The 18,693-nt window shown below is 45.0% G+C and overlaps 1 protein-coding gene across 1 annotated transcript; it reads left to right on the forward strand.

Annotated features, from left to right (window-relative positions):
• The first annotated feature begins 615 nt into the window (after window positions 1-615).
• On the forward strand, window positions 616-18,607 carry Nxf1 (nuclear RNA export factor 1). Its single transcript, XM_034499917.2, has 21 exons — window positions 616-1,366; window positions 6,238-6,421; window positions 6,616-6,769; window positions 7,464-7,547; window positions 7,628-7,732; window positions 7,854-7,934; window positions 8,018-8,087; window positions 8,199-8,287; window positions 8,395-8,502; window positions 8,818-8,927; window positions 10,687-10,723; window positions 10,949-11,017; window positions 11,097-11,152; window positions 11,268-11,375; window positions 11,475-11,533; window positions 11,630-11,745; window positions 11,837-11,879; window positions 12,805-12,877; window positions 16,898-17,080; window positions 18,011-18,071; window positions 18,277-18,607. Exons 1-21 carry the CDS (start codon window positions 1,339-1,341, stop codon window positions 18,313-18,315), a joined length of 1,857 nt encoding a protein of 618 aa, XP_034355808.1. The 5' UTR covers window positions 616-1,338; the 3' UTR covers window positions 18,316-18,607.
• The last annotated feature ends 86 nt before the right edge of the window (window positions 18,608-18,693 follow it).

Below are 18,693 nucleotides of genomic sequence, written 5' to 3' on the forward strand. Positions count from 1 at the left end.
ACCTAGAAAAGCTCTTGGGTTTGCCATTTAAAAGTTCCAATCAGCACTTACGGAGTTAGAAGCAGGTGGATCTCGAGTTTGAGGCCAACTTGGTCTACAAGTTTCAGGGCAGAGTTATACAGAAATCCTGTCTCAAAAAAACCATCACTGCTAGCAACTTTACCTGAGTCTACCAATTAGGCTTCAGCATGACGACTAGGGCTTTAAGTGAAGTCAAGGCTCACTAAGATCTCTGATTTTGTTTTGAGATGATCTCACTATGTAGCCTTCGTTACCTATGTACTCGCTATGTAGACAAAGTACTGAATGAGACTAAAACTGGAAGTTGGAGGGACAGACAAGGTTTCTACATAGCTCTGGCTGTCCTAGAAATTTCTTTAGAGCCGGGCGGTGGTGGCGCACGCCTTTAATCCCAGCACTTGGGAGGCAGAGGCAGAGGCAGGCGGATTTCTGAGTTCGAGGCCAGCCTGGTCTACAGAGTGAGTTCCAGGACAGGCAGGACTACACAGAAACCCTGTCTCGAAAAACAAAAATTCTTTAGAGCTCAGACTGGCCTCAAATTCAAAGATCCGCTTGCCTCTGCCTGCCAAATGCTGGGTTTAAAGACCCGTGCCACTACATCCGGCTTTTTTGTTTAGGCAATTTGTAGAAGACCTACAAGGAAACAGGACAGGATTTCGCTTAATTCACACTTCGGTTTCACATTGGGCATGATATTGTGCCAGGCGTGCTGGAGGAAGAAAAGTTGCGCATTAAGGTTCCTGCTCCAGTGGGGCTTACATTCCAATTTTCTGTTTCGTCATAATCCGTCGTAGAGGCGAGAAAAGCTGGGAGGGCTTAGGCCAGCGGCTGGCAAGGAACTGAGCTGTGACTTACACGCTACCGGGATCCCACCGGCGGGGACTGTGAGACGTTACTCCCGTTCAGAGGCCAGGTCTCCATTCTTCTGTGTAGCCCTCGTCCCTGCTCCTCTGAGTTCAGTGCTAAAGCAGATCTCTCAGCTCCGGCGCGAACCCGGGTGCCGCCGAGCCAGCGGAAAAGTAGGAAGGCGGGGCCGGCCTACAAGCCATCGCGCCCGAAGCTCCGGCCGTGGGCGGGCCTCGGAGGGCCTGGCCACGCCTCCGAGCGGCCGCCCTGTTTCTGCGCAGGCTCGGAGAGCGCGTTCCCGCCCCGCGGCACCGCCCACATCCTGGGGACGTCGGCGGCGCGCGACGTGCTTCGCCGGATAAATGCGGTGGCGCCGGTCGTAGGAGCGCTTCTGTCCTGAGCGCCAAGGCGTCTGGGCGTTTGGTGGCGTCAGGTTCTGCGCCTGAGCCCGCCCCTGTACCTGCCTGTGCCATGGCGGACGAAGGGAAGTCGTACAACGGTTAGTGCTGGGCCTCGGGCCGGGAGACGACGCGGTGGGTCGGGGTGGGCGGCCCTGGCCTAGGCCTCAGCCCGGGGGCGGGAGGCCGCGAGGAACCCCACGTCCGTAGGTAGCGGTGGCCGCGCGGGCAAGGGGCTCGGGGCGCCGCGGGACCCGGGGGCTCCAGAGTCGCCCGGATTCTGGCGTTGGAGGACCTGTGGCTCAGGGGTGGGGTGACAAGATTCCTTTCAACTTTGAGGGTGGTTGATGCCTGTCAGTTCAGTTTGGCGGCTCGACTCTTCCTTTAAATGTGAGTCAGTAGTCACTTGGTCGTGGTCTACCCTGGTGCCCTATTTTTTTTTTTTTAAATACGATCAGTCTGTTCCTTCGGCTTGCTGCTGATTGTTTACCAGTTTTCTAGTTCGAACACCTACCCTGACTTGTTAATTCATTGTGGTGGATAGGACGGTATGACAGCTGAGGTTTGAACCTGGAGTTGGCTGTGCTAACCCCGAGTGAGTTAAACTTTCAGGCCTTCTTTTCCACCTCTTTCATGTGGGTACCTGTCTTCCAAGTGTATGTGTGTGTGTGTGTATGAGATCATTTCTATCAAGTGCCTGGAACACAGTGACTGGAGTGGGGATTTTTCAGTGAACCGTAGTTGCACTGTCTCTTAATGTAATCCTTTTTATTAGGGTCATTTGGTGAGGATCATTTGTTTAGAGGATGCTAGATATTAGGTAGATTTCTTTGAAAGTTATGAACCTTTTTTGTGTTTGTGTGGTACTGATGATTTATCCAGGCCTGAAAAATGGTGGGCAAGTTTTCTCTACCCAATGAACTTTTATTTCAATTCAAATATAATTACTTGATCTTCCTCCAGCCACTCCCATGTCACTCCTCTCCCCAAATTCGTGCAACCTGCGGAGTCCATTTAGTGTTACCTGTATGTATTTGTTTGTAAAGCTTACCGTTTGGGATTGGATAACCATTTAGGGAGTTCATCTCTAGGGAAGGCTAATTCTCTCTTATAGGGTCAGCCTTAGTATCCCAGGCTGGCGGCAGTCAGTCTTCCTACGTCAGCTACGAAAGTTCAGTATTGCAGGCAGGCATGTGCCACTATGCCTGCCTCACTGACTTTTAGGTTTTACTTTTTTTTTTTTTTTTTTTTTTTTTTGACCTGGGGTTGAACTCAAGGCCTGGAAAAAGCTAAATAAATAGAACCAAGTGTAGTAGTACACTGTTTAAGGTAAGAAGATCAGAGGTCATCCTCCACTACACACATAGTGTGCCAGGCCTTCTGTTCTCCCATAGAGCTATATTCCAATCCCTTGTTATTGTTTTGAGATGGTCCACCAAAGTGCCCAGACTGACTTGAAGTTTCAAATTCTGCCTCAGACTCAGTCTGGGTGGTGTGTGTGTGTGTGTGTGTGTGTGTGTGTGTGTGTAGAATAAGCAAGCACTTTATCAACTGAGCTGTATCCTTAGCCCTCCTTTTATTTGTTTTATCTACATATATGCAGACCACACACTAAGAGAAATAGGGTCTCAATCCCAGTCTGGCCTTGAACTCTGTGTAGTTCCTTAAACAGTGTACTACTATACTTGGCTTTATTTATTTATTTATTTATTTATTGAAACAGTGTCTCAATGTGTAGTTCTGACTCTTCTAAATCTCTGTGGAGTAGACCAGGCTGGCTTTCAAAATTCAGAAGTTTTCTGCCTGCCACTGTCGGGTTAAAGGCCACTATGTTTGGCTGCTTTCCCTTTTTAAGACAGGGTCTTAGCTGATCTGGAACTTGGAATCCTTCTTCAAACACTGGTTATGTTGAAGAACATTCCAGGACCGTAATGTGGAACCTGTACCAGACCCTGAATCTAAAAGTGCCATAAGATACAGGCTATTTTTGCTCAAAGAAACTAGGATTTCCCAAATTCAGAGTGCAGGAGATGGTAGTTGTTTTTAGAAGACTTTAAATACATCATATTTGTAAGAATTTTTTATTTTTCAAGATAGAATCTCATGTAGTCCAGAATGGCTTTGAACTCTTGTGTAATTGAAGCCTCCACTTACCATTTGCCAGGATTATAGGTGTTGGCCACAACATCTAGCTCTGTGCCCATCAGTTGTACATACAAGCAAAAGAAACTACAAGTGGCAGATTTCAGGTGGTTTTCAGGGGTCTGGTTAGATTTTGGGGTTGCTTATACTTCCACATTTTATTTTTCTCTGTAGGAACTGGTTTCTGGGTGTTTTTGTTTTTCTTTTTGCTTTTTTTTTTTCTTTAAATTCTAAGTTTTTTTGGCAATTTTATACATATACACTATGTATTGTGATTGTATTCACCTTTTATTACTTTTTTAAAATTTTACTTATTTTGTTTATTTAGTTAATTAACTTATTTACTGTGTTAGTGCTCTGCTGCATGTATACCTGCATACCAGAAGGGGGCATCAGATTTCTTTATAGATAGTTATGAACCACACTATTGGTGCTGGGAATTGAACTCAGGACCTAAACTGGGTGCTCTAAACTGTTGGGCCATCTCTCCAGCACTACTCTTTTTTTTGGGGGGGGGTATTTTTTTTCTGTGTCTTGAATATTTTGCGCATATATATATATATATATATATATATATATATATATATATATATATATATATATATATATATTTGTGTATCGTGTGTATGTCTGGTGCCTGCAGAGGCCAGAAGAAGTCATTGGATTCCATGGAATTAACTACAAGGCTACTTCCATACAGACACCAGAGCCCTGGCCAAAGGAAAGATCTCTTTATAGGGCATCAACATCAGGAACAAGTTATTAGGAAACCTAGGAATGTTGAAAAATAAAAAGGTCAAGAATGTATTCATGGAGACTCATTGCTTAAGAACACTTTCCAGAATACCAGCTTTGATTCCAGCACCTATACTATAGCACACAGCTGTGAGCTACTGTGGGTTCTGGGAGTCAATTCTGGGTCCTCTAGAAGGGCAGCAAGTACTCTAATCATTGAGCTATCTCTCCAGCCTCTAACCTACTGGGTTAGGTTGCTCATATGAACTAATGGGGAGACTCTCCTTTTCTGCCTTTTAAACTTTTTAAGACAAGATCTCATGTATCCCGGGTTGATCTTAAATTCAAAGTATAGCTATAAATGACCTTTAAATCCTGATTCTCTTGCTATCTTCCAACTTCTGGTATTAAAGCCACAGATTACTACACTAAAATGAAAAATGCTCTTTTTGTTGCTTGTTTATTTTGAGGAGATAGTGGGGATGAAAACCAGGCTGGAGAGATGGCTCAGCAGTTAAGAGCACCAACTGTTCTTCCAGAGGTCCTGAGTTCAATTCCCAGCAACCATATGGTAGCTCACAACCATCTGTAATGGGATCTGATACCTTCTTCTGATGTGTCTGAAGAGAGCAATGATGTACTCATATACATTAAAATAAATGAATAAAAAAATAAATAAATCTTAAAGAAAAAAAGGCCAGGTCATTGACTATGCTAGGCAAGCATTCTACTACTGAACTATGATTTTTCTTTTATGTATATAAATGTTTGGCCTGCTTGTATGTCTGTGCACCATGTAAGTGCCTGGGGTACCTGTTGAGGCCTCTGGAATGAAATTACAGACAGTAATTATGCATTATAGTGGGTGCTAGGAATCAAAGATGGTCCTCTAGAAGAGCAGCTAATTTTCTTAAAAACACTTTGCCTAGCCTAATACAGGCTTCCTGGAAGCTGGTGGGAGCAGATGTGGAGACCCACATCCAAGGTGGAGCTCGGGGAACCCTGAGGAACAGTGGAAGAATTATAGGAGGAAGAGAGGAAGAATTGTAGGAGTCAGAAGGGTTAAGGACACCATGAGAATTCAGCCCAAAAAATCAACTAAGCAGGCTCCTAAAGGCTCACAGAGACTGAAGTGGCAATCACAGAACCTACATGGATCTGTACTAGATCCTCTGCCTCTGTGCTGTAGTGTTTAGCTCAGAGTTTTTGTAGGACTCCTAATTGGAGTGGGGGTGTGTGACTCTTTTGCCTGCTGTTAGGAAGCTCCTAAGGTTACCTCCTTCTGGGTTACCTTGTCCAGCCTTGGTATGAGAGGTACATCTTGTTACGCCATGTTCAGTTGATAACACTGAGATACCTGCTCCTTTCTGAAGGGAAACAGAAACATTGGATCTGAGGGAAGAAGGGAGTTGGGAGAGGGGAGACTGAGAGAAGTGGAGGGAGGAAAGGCTTCAGTCAGGATGTATTGTGTAAGAAAAGAATAAATAAAAAGAAAAGGGCTGGAGAGATGGCTCAGCGGATAAGAGCACTGACTGCTCTTCCAGAGGTCCTGAGTTCAATTCCCAGCAACCACATGGTGGCTCACAACCATCTGTAACAGAATCCAATGTCCTCAGAGCAACTCATATACATGCATGCATGCATACATACATACATACATACATACATAAATCTTTAAAAGAAAAAAGTCACCTTGCAAGGGGTTGGTGGCTCATGCCTTTAATCCCAGCATCCAGAGAGGCAGAAACAAGTGGATTTCTGAGTTAGAGGGCAACCTGGTCTACAGTTAGGTCTAGGATAGCCAGAGCTACACAGAGAAATCCTGTGGTGGTGGTGTGGTAAGTCATTTCTCCAGCTACCTGAGTTACATTCTTGACCCTTTTATTTTCCAATATCCATATAGTTTTCCAAAAACTTGTTCATGATGTTGAATGTTCTTTTCTCTGGCTACAGCATAGGCATCTCTATGGAGGAAGCCTTTGTTGTTAATACTCATTTTTTCCAAGAGTACAGAGTACAAGAAACTGGTGGTCACACTAAGGTAACTAAGACTACTCATGCATTTACTAATTTCTGTGTCTGTTTTCAACTCCAGAGCATGATGACCGTGTTAGTTTTCCTCAAAGAAGAAAGAAAGGCCGGGGGCCTTTCCGATGGAAGTGTGGTGAGGGGAATCGTAGGTCTGGAAGAGGTGGTTCTGGTATACGGTCTTCCCGGTTTGAGGAAGATGATGGAGATGTGGCAATGAATGATCCCCAGGATAGCCCCCGAGTAAGATAGTAAGTGACTAATTGGTCAGCTTTGAACAGTGACCCACTGAATTATGTAGCCCTGTTACTTATTATCTTTGTCAGGTCGCATCTCACCCTGTAAAGTGATGCTTGACAGAACCAATTTAGTAGCTGTAATTTCACTAGCAGGACAGATTAATCTTCCCTAGTGTTTATGGAAATTTAATTCTGTTTCCCAACAGCAACCCCTATACCAACCGGCCTAACCGTCGGAGAGATGCTTGGCATGATCGAGATCGAATTCATATTACTGTACGGAGAGACAGAGCTCCTCCAGAAAGAGGAGGTGCTGGCACCAGTCAAGATGGGACCACCAAGAACTGGTTCAAGATTACAGTGAGTACTTGGAAGAGTAGGTGACTCAGGAAACAGGACCGGACTCAGTGGAAGTGTTTTGACACCCACCTTTACCCTTCAAATCCACTTTCTCTAACATTTACTCAACAGTGAAGTATCATACTAATCCATTATCATACTAATCCATTCTTTCCTCAAATGAATATCTTAGAACAGAGTTAAGGAGGATAGGCAAGATGACACGTGGAAGGGGAATCTGATAAGTGTGGTCAGGATATAGAGTAACACTTAAGCTAAGAGTGATTCTAGGAGACTATGGAGTCTCTAGGGAACATGTAAGGCACACATAATATCTTAGGACTTTTAGAATTAATACATTTGATATGTGGCCATGTAATCTGAGCTATCTTTCCAGGAGTAATAAGTATGTAGAAAGGAGTTTAAGGAATCTTTGTATATCAAGTGGAAACCATACATCTGTTCCTTTCTTTAGGAAGAAAGAAAGCTATTTTAGGATAGAAGGGCTCTTCCAGCCTCACGCATGTAAACATGCTTCCTATCTCTGAAATCTCATGCATGCTAAGTGCCTTCTATCACTCAGCCTCATCCATGCCATGTTAAGCATGCTTTCTGATAAAGCACTAGAAATATTTTCAGTCTTGGCAGAAAATACAAAAGGAGAACTGAAATATGCTGCTTTGGTTACATGTGTACTCTTCTCTCTCACTTCCAGATTCCTTATGGCAGAAAGTATGACAAAATGTGGCTTCTGAGCATGATTCAGAGCAAGTGCAGTGTCCCCTTTAACCCCATTGAGGTAAGGCAAAGTCAGACTTGGAAGCCTATGGTAGGGCCTATGGACTCTAAATCTAATGTTCTTTGTTTTGCTTCTTCCAGTTTCACTATGAAAGTACACGGGCCCAGTTTTTTGTGGAAGATGCCAGTACTGCTTCTGCATTAAAGGCTGTCAACCATAAGATTCAGGATAGAGAAAACAGAAGGGTATGTGAACAAAGGGCCTGGCATGACACAGTTGGCACTAATTCACTAAAAGGGACTAAGTCTTAGTGCTGGTGATTAGGCTTTTCTCAAGTAAACTCCTGCCTTTCTGTCTTCTCTTCAGATATCTATCATCATCAACTCTTCTGCTCCACCCTTCACTGTACAGAATCAACTGAAGCCTGAACAAATAGAGCAGCTCAAGGTAAGGCTGGCTCAAGTGACATGGTCCATCAGACTTTAAATCTTCATTAGTGACCACTAAACCCTTTGTCTTCCTTCCTCTAGCTGATCATGAGCAAACGATACGATGGCTCCCAGCAAGCACTTGACCTCAAGGGCCTCCGCTCAGACCCAGGTATGGCTGACAGCAATGCTCCTGACTAAATGGAGAGGAGGAACAACTGATCTTTATAACACTGGTATGGGCAAGCCCTCTCAGACTTTCTTTTCTTTCCGCTTGCTAAAGATTTGGTGGCTCAGAACATCGATGTTGTTCTAAACCGCAGAAGCTGTATGGCAGCCACCCTGAAGATCATTGAAGAGAACATTCCTGAGGTGAAGCTTCTTTTTTTTTGCACTACAAAGCAGAGTGAGATGGGTAGAATAGGATGAGGGACAGATTTGCCTCATGGTAACACATCTAAACTTTGTCCTGTTCACAGCTATTGTCTTTGAACTTGAGCAACAACAGGCTATACAAGCTGGATGATATGTCCAGCATTGTACAGAAGGCGCCAAACCTAAAGACCCTAAATCTCTCTGGAAATGAAGTAAGACTGATACCAAGTGGTGCTTTTGTTCTTACTGATTATGAATGGGTGGAGGTCAGACAATATTGGAAGTTGGTTCTTTCCTTCCACTGTGGGTTCCTGGGCTGGAACTTGGGTTATGATGCTTACGAGGAAAGAGCTTCTGCCCAGTGAGCCATCCAGTGACTCCTGGATGTATTTCTATGGTGGTGGAGGGCGAGAAGAGTTTGGCTGGCCATGGTGGGAAGCAAGAAAGAAAACTTAGGTAGTACTTGGAAGTGTGGGGATCCAGCTGGTTTGTTTCCTCCCTTTTACCCTCCCTTCATCTCCTTACAGTTGAAGTCTGAGCGGGAATTAGACAAGATAAAAGGGTTGAAGCTGGAAGAGCTGTGGCTTGACAGAAACCCCATGTGTGACAACTTCAGAGACCAGTCCACCTATATCAGGTCAGTTGTAGCCTCTGTCTCCCCTCCTGGGGACATTCACCCCCCGGGAGGCTGAGCTAATGCACCCTGACTAGTGCCCGTCTACAGGAGAACATGCAGCCCTGAGCTGGAACCACCTGTCCTTTGGGAGGAGGATCACGTACTCCTTTCTGCCTGTATATGTCTCCTAGCTTTGTCCCAGATCTCTTCTCCTTTCTTCTCATCTATCTACTGTTCTCTGGTTCTCTGGCCTTTCTCCTTCCTTCTTGAGCACAGCCCTTTCTAGAATCTACCTACCTGTTATTCCAGGAAGGGCACCTCCCTTTTCTGTTATGATGTGGAGGTGTCTTATATATGTCCTACCTATGTGTTTGTCTTCAGCCAAAAGCCTGGTGTACTCAGGCTGAGAAAAGCCCTCTCTTACTGAGACGGGCCTTCCTTCCTTTGTCCTTTGATGGTCCCTCTTGCCATTGTATCAAGAGGGACTCTCTTTTCATGATCTACTTAGCCAAGGCTGTGGCCTGGTTCTTCATGTCTATGCTGAGGTTGATGCCTCTTGGAAGCTGGTACCACGCTAGTGGTCTCTCTTGCCCAGTGCTGTGAACTGGGCCCTTCCTGGAGAAGAAACCTGGGTTCCCTAAGATGTGACCTATGCCAGGGCCCCGCCAGCAGGCGAGGGGATCCCAAGGCAAATGCTGGGCGTGGAGGCCACAGGGGCATCTGCTACCAAGGAGAAATGACCCTGTCAGGGGCATGGCCCCTCTCTCACTCGCACACCTCACGTCACCCTGCTTGGCCCCCGGAGGATGGCTGGTTAGCCAGAGACGGGTAAGATTCCTCGGGGAAGGAACAACCTAAGACAGGCACAGTCGCAGAGGGGCCATCAGGAGAGAACTTGGGGGCCAACTGAGGTGGGGCACAGACCCTCACCCCCCCAACTCGGCAGAGGCCTAAACCCTCGTGTCTTCTGAGGGAAATCACCTGGCCCCGTGGCTGCTTTACCTCCCACGCCCAGCTCAGACCGGGACCCAGGGAGCAGACAGAGACCTGGCCAACAGCAACTGCAAATCATTATAGGATATAGTCTCCATTTCTACCTTGGGACTACAGGAAAGAGGCAGCTGAAGGAAAGGGCTGTATCAGAGGAGGTTTTTCTGCCATTCTTTTCTGAATACCTCTGCCTTCAGATCTGTCCCTGTTGCTTTGCTTCCTCTTTGTCTGTCCATCTCTCTTTCGTCTCTACCCTACCTTTCTCCATTTCTCTTCTCCTTTCCCTTGGTCTCTTTTCTTTCTTCCTTTCTTCTTGAGCCCTGTCTTGTTCATCTCCTTGCCCCAACATCCTGTGCCATACTTGTGGTGTATTCTGGTCTTGGCGAAGGCCAGACCTGCCAGAACTGGTGGATACCTGGTGAGGCAGCGGAGCCCCTGGGCTCCCACCCCATTCCCTCCTCCCGGGGCTGCACAGGTGAGTAGGTGGAAGGTAAGGGGGGCAAGGTGGGGAAGGCAGCCTTAGGCTTAAAGCTTGGGCTGAGAGTGTCCTCCTGTGGCACTGGGGATTAGGCAGCAAGATGACAGAGCCAGCCTTCAAGGCAATTCAGAAGGGGTGCCCCTGGTGAGGAGGGGAATGGGGGTTCTTGTCCCCAAGTTTAACCTGGGAGGAGTGGGCGATGAGCAGGATGGGATGGGCTGTTCCTCGGGTTTTTGGTGTATTTGCTCCTAGAGCAGCCCAGGAGGCATGATGGCTCTGAAGCGTCACTCACTTCTGTCCCGTTCTTGACAGCGCCATTCGCGAACGATTTCCCAAGTTATTACGCCTGGTAAGTCTTAATACTTTGTTCTCAATAACAAGGACAACCAAGGCCTTGCCTCTATTTTGTGACCACCAATAGGGGTGTGTCCAGTGGTAATCATCATCCTAGAAATGCCTGTGGACAAAGTTTATATATATAGGATCCCTGCACAATCTGTGTGCCTTTTAGCTTTTCTGTATACTCATAAACCCAGTCTTCTGTTTCTCATGTGACATTCACTTTTCCCTACAGGATGGCCATGAGCTACCCCCTCCAATTTCCTTTGATGTTGAAGCCCCTACAATGTTACCACCCTGCAAGGTCAGAATTGGGGTTAAAATTAGAACTGTGAGTGGGAAGCATACTGGTCCTGTAGTCCTAATGTCTTGTTTGATTTCAGGGAAGCTATTTTGGAACAGAGAACCTAAAGAGTCTGGTCCTGCACTTCTTGCAGCAGTGAGTATCCCCAGAACCCTTAGTGCTGGGGTAATGACTGGCCTGTGCATACTTACTGCTATGTCCTCTTGGTTGCAGACACAGAACTCAGATGCTTCTTTAACTTTCCTTACAGGTACTATGTGATTTATGACTCTGGAGACCGCCAGGGTCTCCTGGATGCCTACCATGATGGCGCCTGCTGCTCACTCAGCATTCCTTCCAACCCGCAGAACCCTGTCCGGTAAGGGTCACATATCAGAACCTATCCAGAACCATGGGATTCTTTGGAAGATGCAGGCCACTGTTCTGACCACCACCATCATCCCCTCTTATTTTCCAGATACAACTTAGGTGAATACTTCAAAGACAGCAGAAATGTGAAGAAGCTTAAAGATCCCAGTGAGTATATTGTGTGAGCAGTCAAAATGGGAAACTCAGTAGAGCTAGCCAGTGTGGATGTGCCCCAATCTTGGTTTCTCTTCCTTCTGCTTTCAGCCCTGCGGTTCCGGCTATTAAAACATACACGTCTTAATGTCGTTGCCTTCCTCAATGAGTTACCCAAAACTCAACATGACGTTAACTCCTTTGTGGTAGATATAAGTGCCCAAACAGTAAGTACATATTTTCTTTTAATAGAAGCCCACAAATGGCTTAAGCTCTGTTTGGGAACCTACATTGCATCTGGTCCTTTTTCTCTTTCAGAGCACATTGCTGTGTTTTTCTGTCAATGGAGTCTTCAAGGAAGGTAAGAATTTTTAGTTCTGAACTTTTCTTAGTATTTTTAGTTTCCCAGCTAACTTCTCATCCCTTTTCTTCTCTGACCTCCTTCCTATTTTGCCCAGTCCATTTTGGTTGGGCCTTAAAATTCTTCCACCTGAGCCGGGCAGTGGTGGCGCACGCCTTTAATCCCAGCACTTGGGAGGCAGAGGCAGGCGGATTTCAAAAACAATTCTTCCACCTGTCATATATGCAGTATGACAAAAGCCTGGGGACCAGAACATTGTAGGTTGTAAGAGTCAAGCAGAGCTCTTAATCTCTTACTCTCTTACCCTCCCTCTCTTACTCTCTTGCCTCTCTGTCCCCTCCCCTGCCTTCCTCTCTCTCCACGTGGTCATGGCTAGCCTCTCCTTGTCTTTTTTTGTTTTTTTGGGGGGGTTGTTTTTTTGTTTTTTTTTTTTTTGGTTTTTTCGAGACAGGGTTTCTCTGTATAGCCTTGGCTGACCTGGAACTCACTCTGTAGACCAGGCTGGCCTCGAACTCAGAAATCCGCCTGCCTCTGCCTCCCAAGTGCTGGGATTAAAGACGTGTGGGTCTGAGAAAGTTGCAATGCCTTTGACTCTTGTCTACCTTTTTTCTGTTTTGTTAAATGATTTCATAATACTCTTGCACAGTGGTATTTCAGGAAGTAAAATGACATCAGGCACGTTGCCAGGCCATAGGCTAACACTTTCTAAGTTTTTTGACTTCCTATAGCACACAGCAATTTCTGTTACTATCCTCCCTAATCTGTCCCTTTATCCCACCTCTGTTCCCTTATGACCAAATAACTATCCTCACCTGGCCCCAAATTAGGGTTCTTTGTATCAGATACCATGATGTGAGTGATAACTGTAAATAAAGATCAAGCTTGAGGGACAGTAAGGAACCATTGCTGTGCATTCTCATTGCAGTGGATGGGAAGTGTCGAGATGCTTTACGTGCTTTCACAAGAACGTTCATTGCTGTTCCTGCCAGCAATTCAGGGTAAGTACTCAGCTTAACAGTTTGGGTATTATCTTCAGTCCCAGGATAAAAGTATGATAGTTGGAAGGTAGAAGTATTCCTCAGGTAGTTTTCAGACTTGCAGAAAAGCAGTAGAAATTTATGAAGTGAGTAACAACTATCACCTAGCTTAAGATTAGCCACAGATCAACCAGAGGAGGGAAAGGCTGAGGCTTTCCCTGTATCCGAGACTAGAGACAATCAAGGAGTTGCTTGGAGACATCACACAGGTTTTAATTTTCAAATTATTAAGGAATTAAAAAATGCAGTATCTCAATATGCTGCCACTGCTCCTTTTATTACTCTTGCAATTTTAGAGTCTGCTGCAGAGGAGTGGCTAACTCCTGGTGATTGGAATACGTTAGCGAGGGCAGTTCTTACTGGTGGAGACTATTTAATTTGGAAATCAGAGTATCATGAGAATTGCAAAGAAACAGCTAGGAGAAATATTCAGGCAGGTAATGGTTGGTCCTTTGATGCCTTAGTAGGAGAAGGGCAATTTGCTTCTAGTGATAACCAGATGCAATATGACCCAGGTTTATTTGCTCAAATTCAAAATGCAGCCATGAAGGCTTGGCGTAAACTTCCGGTAAAGGGAGACCCTGGTGCATCTTTAACAACAGTCAGGCAAGGGCCTGATGAGCGATTTTCTGACTTTGTTCATAGATTAATGACAACAGCAGGAAGGATTTTTGGTAATGCAGAGGCAGGTGTAGATTATGTGAAACAACTTGCATATGAAAATGCTAATCCTGCCTGCCAAGCGGCCATTAGACATTATAGGAAAAAGACAGACCTTACAGGGTACATCAGACTTTGTTCTGACATAGGTCCCTCTTACCAACAGGGCTTAGCTATGGCGGCTGCTATGCAAGGAAAATCAGTAAGAGATTTTTTGGCAAGTAAAGACAGAAAGGCATGTTTTAAATGTGGTAAGCCTGGACACTTTGCAAGAGATTGCAAAGTAGAAAATGAGTTAAGCCAGAGACAGCCCAGAAAACAGCCTGGGCTCTGCCCAATTTGCAAACGTGGAAGGCATTGGGCTAGTGATTGTAGGTCTAAACAAGACACACAAGGTAAAACCCTTTCCCATAATCAGGGAAACGGGAACAGGGGCCAGCTCCAGGCCCCGAACCGACGCAAGCCAAAACAGGCTTATGGAGCAGTCAGTCAGGGAACACCAATCCCTTTCAGAACTTAGTGGAGCAACACCAGGAAGCACAGGACTAGACCCCAGTTCTACCACCCACACAGTATTAACCCCAGAAATGGGATCTCAGGCCTTCCCATTAATCTCTGGGGCAGAGGTTTGTTATCCCAGTTGGATTATGTGCAGCCCTAATGAAATAATCACAGCTCAAATGATAAACCCTGGATTTTCCCCCAGGGAAAGGATTAGTAAAAAGTGAAGAAGAGATTATCTAACTTGGATCTGCCAGGCGGTGGTGGCGCACGCCTTTAATCCCAGCACTCGGGAGGCAGAGGCTGGTGGATTTCTGAGTTCAAGGCCAGCCTGGTCTACAGAGTGAGTTCCAGGTTAGCCAGGGCTACCAGGTCCTCTCTCTGAAGGAAATACCAAGGCAGAACTAGTTACTCGAATAGCTGCAGTTACTTTATCAGATTCGCAATCTAACTTGGAACAGGCCATAAAAAGGCTCATGAGTTACATCACCTTAATTCTAAAACTTTAAAAGGTATGTTTAAAATTACCAGAGAACAAGCTAGACAAATTGTCAAACAATGTCAATCATGTGTTAAACTTTTACCAGTTCCTCATTTGGGTGTAAATCCAAAGGGACTGATACCAAACAGTATCTGGCAAATGGATGTTACTCATTATAATGAACTTGGCAAGCAAAAATATATACATGTATGTGTAGACACATACAGTGGTTTCATCTATGCAACATTACAAACTGGAGAAGCAAGCAAGCATGTGATTGCTCATATGCTTGCTACAATTGCTGTATTGGGTGTGCCTAAACAGATAAAAACTGACAATGGCCCAGGTTATACAAGCTCCAGTTTCCACCAATTTTGTGAAAGATTGGGAATACTACATAAAACGGGTATTCCATATAATCCACAGGGCCAAGGTATAGTAGAAAGGGCACATCAAACCATTAAATGTCAATTTGAAAAAATTAAAAAGGGGGAATGGTACCCTACCAAGGGATCCCCCAGAAATATCCTTCATCATGCACTCTTCATTTTAAATTTTTTAAATTTGGATTCTGAAGGAAAATCTGCTGCAGATAGATTCTGGCATCCTGATACCAAAAAGAATTTTGCAACAGTCCTCTGGAAAGACCCATTAACTGGAACCTGGAATGGGTCAGATCCAGTGCTTATCTGGGGAAGAGGTTCTGTTTGCATATATTCCCACACTGCAAATGCTGCACGTTGGCTGCCAGAGAGACTGATTAAACAAAGACAACAATCAGTGCTGAAGAAGACATCACCACCCATATCTCCAGGGTGGCTCTATTGGACTCTTGATTCCCTGACTTATGATTTAGTGGGGAACTAGATCGTTTTAGATTTAGTGGGAATTTAGATTGTTTAGAGCCAGGAGAAAACCCGCTACCACAGTTACTATAGTTGCTTTTTGGGTTTGAGATTGACTAGAGCAGGAACAGGGATTTCCTTAGTTTTCTTTAGATCAAAGCTATGATCAGTTTTGTATTTATATAGATTTAGATTCTGATATAAGACATTTATAAACAGAATAGAAGAGGCTTACACTTTTTACTCCTGATAGAGGGAGTTATATGTTGCCCTTTAAAAAGAGTGTTGCTGTCATACTAACTATTCAGGCGTTGTTAAGTCTCTTGTCTTTTGGGTCCATGCGGTTCAACAAACTGATGGCTTTTGTATGAGATGCTATTCAAATGAAACCCACACAGGTCCATTATTACAGGCTGGAAGTAAGGGATTGTAAAACCTGTCATCAAGACTAATGAGGTATATCCCTTAACTGACGCGCTAAGCCGGATAGTCAGTGAAGGGTAAGAGAGCATACCGAGACCCTTGCCCCTAAAAGAAGGGAGGCCTCACCATCCTAAGACAGGAGCTCAACCAATGGCTGTTGAGTATCCAAGGACGGGAAAGGGAGGCTGGGGTCCTTTGCTCCAACCTAGGACAGGCACGGTTTCCGTAAGTTTTCCCAGCTTTCCCTTTTAATAAAAAATTTAAAAAGGGGGACCTGTTGGGGGCAGACTTTTAGCAGAAAGCGGCTATCAGCTTTGCAGCCATCTTGAGCCATATACCCTGACATAAGATTTAAATTACAATAGCCTACAACAGCTGAGAACACTCCGATAATCTTGTTTTAGATTCCTTGAGATTAAAGGTGTGTGAGATTAAAGGTGTGTAATTTAAGAGTATGATTTAGAAGTATAGAGATCAGAGTTAGAGACAAGACCTAAGGGCATGATTAAAGGTGTAACTTAGAGGTGTGGCTTAGAAGTAAGACATATAAAATGCAGAGGCAGACAGTAGGATTCAGACATTAGGGAGACATAGCAGAGAGAAGACATTAGGGAGACGATAGAATACAGAACCAGAGATCAGAGAATATAGACTGAGATCGGAGACTATAGAGGGATCATCAAAGACGAATCTCAGACATTAGGTAGAATCTGCCTTCACCCTCGCTCTTGCTGAACCCCCGACCTAAAGACCGGAGCGGCAGCTTGGGCCGGGATACAGTGGCCGCCCAAACATGGGTCGGCCCGGGGCTCAACATTTTGCTCAGGCCGAGACATTTTTTGGCCACCCCAACGTGGGACTAGTGCGGTCCCCAACATTAGTTAGGAAGTGAATACATAATTCTAGTGTGTTTGAAAGATAATCTTCCTAAATACCTAGTCTATAATTGAAAATAAATGATAAAAGGTAACATGGGAGGGGTGTGTGGATATTAACCAGATCTGAGAACAGAGACAATGTAGAAAGATGAGGTTATTTGTCCATTTATTTAAGATGTCTTTTGTCCCCAAGGCTATGTATTGTAAATGATGAATTATTTGTGCGGAATGCCAGCCCTGAAGAAATCCAAAGAGCCTTCGCCATGTCTGCACCCACACCTTCCTCCAGCCCAGTACCCACGCTCTCCCCAGAACAGCAGGAAATGTTGCAAGCATTTTCTACCCAGTCTGGCATGAACCTCGAGTGGTCTCAGAAGTGAGTGCTGAGCATGGATAGGACCAAGGGGAAACAGATGGCCTGACAGTGAATTATAGTGCTTTAATAGAAAGATTTCTACTAAGAAATTACTTAGATTACCTTTTCAAATTTAAAGCATGAATGAAGAATTAGTTTTCTGTCCCCCTCTTCACCCAAGCAGAATTACAAATTAAACCTAGACACCACATACGCTACACACACTGAACCCTTTTCAGGTGGTGGTTTTGAAACATGGTCTCACTAGCCTGGCTTTGAAATTAAAGAGATCTGCCTGCCTCTGCCTCCAAAGTGCTGGGATTAAAGGCATGAGCCATTAGACCTGGTCGTCAAGTTTTTTTTGTTTGGTCGGTCGGTTGGTTGGTTTTTTTAGATTTTTTGTTTTGTCATTCATTTTGAGACAGGGTCTCACTAAGTTGTCAAAACTGAGCTTCAGCTCTTTACCAAGTCCTATCCTAGATTGCAGTGAGCCTCAGCATCTGGGGGAGCTAGGGCTGCAGGTGCATACCTGTTCCACGATGTGGGATATGTGCTTCTGCAACTTTTGTTTTGAGACAGGGTCTCACTTTGTGCCTTGGCTGCTTGGAAGTCAGTGTAGCCCAAGTTTGCCTCAGGCTCAAAGAGATGCCCACCTGCTTCAGCCTCTCCAGAGTGATAGGATTAAAGGCCTGAACTGTCTTGTCCAGATGGAACTTAGTTTTCAAACCATGTAGATCCTTCCCTACCAGTGTAAAACTACAGTGATCATTTTTGGTGAACATTTTGACTGTTTTAATGTTTGATTTGTACAAGTGGTGCAACAATGTGTAAACTTAATGAAAAACGTTGATAACTTTCCCCATGGGTTGGATTCTGGAGTGGCATTTAGTGGTCAGAGTGACTGACTGCATTTTGGTTCTAATGTGGCTTTCTATTTTAATCACACTCCAGGTGCCTTCAAGACAATAACTGGGACTACACCAGATCTGCTCAGGCCTTCACTCTTCTCAAGGTAAAGTATGGGGTCAGATGAAGGTTGGTTGTGGTGATGCTTGCCTTTAATCTAGCATTTGGGAGGCAGAGGTAGGCAGATCTCTCTGAGTTTGACGTTAGCCTGGTCAACATAGTGCCAGGATGGCCAGGGGGGTCACAGGAGCTGGGCAAGGAAGGTGGGAGAGAGGTCACCTGGCTCTACTTTACATTTTATCTTTGTGCAGGCCAAGGGAGAGATTCCAGAAATAGCGTTTATGAAATGATCACAAGAAAAATCCCCTTGTAAATAGCCCTTGGATAACATTGTCTGGCTGTCATCTGCCGTCTCCTGTCCAGCCTGAGGCCACCCTGTGACTGAGGAGGAAGAGCTGCTTCATCCTTCTCACCTACCTTCTGGAAGACTTAGAGAAGACTTCTGGAAGATTTTGCCTCATGGTGCCAGGAAGCCAAAGCTTACTTTGTAGAGCTGACACTAAACTACCCGAAGGACTTAGGTGCTCTGTGTACTTAACCCCAGGATTCCCTTTACTTTTTAAGATAAAGAGTGATATTGTAGTTTGTGTTCCATTACTGGCTTGTTTCCCTCAATGCAGGAGGGGTGGGAAAGTGCGTCATACGTAATAGGAAGTCCCGCCCCGGAT

Source organism: Arvicanthis niloticus, chromosome 1, assembly GCF_011762505.2.
Source record: "Arvicanthis niloticus isolate mArvNil1 chromosome 1, mArvNil1.pat.X, whole genome shotgun sequence".
Lineage (NCBI taxonomy): Eukaryota > Metazoa > Chordata > Mammalia > Rodentia > Muridae > Arvicanthis > Arvicanthis niloticus.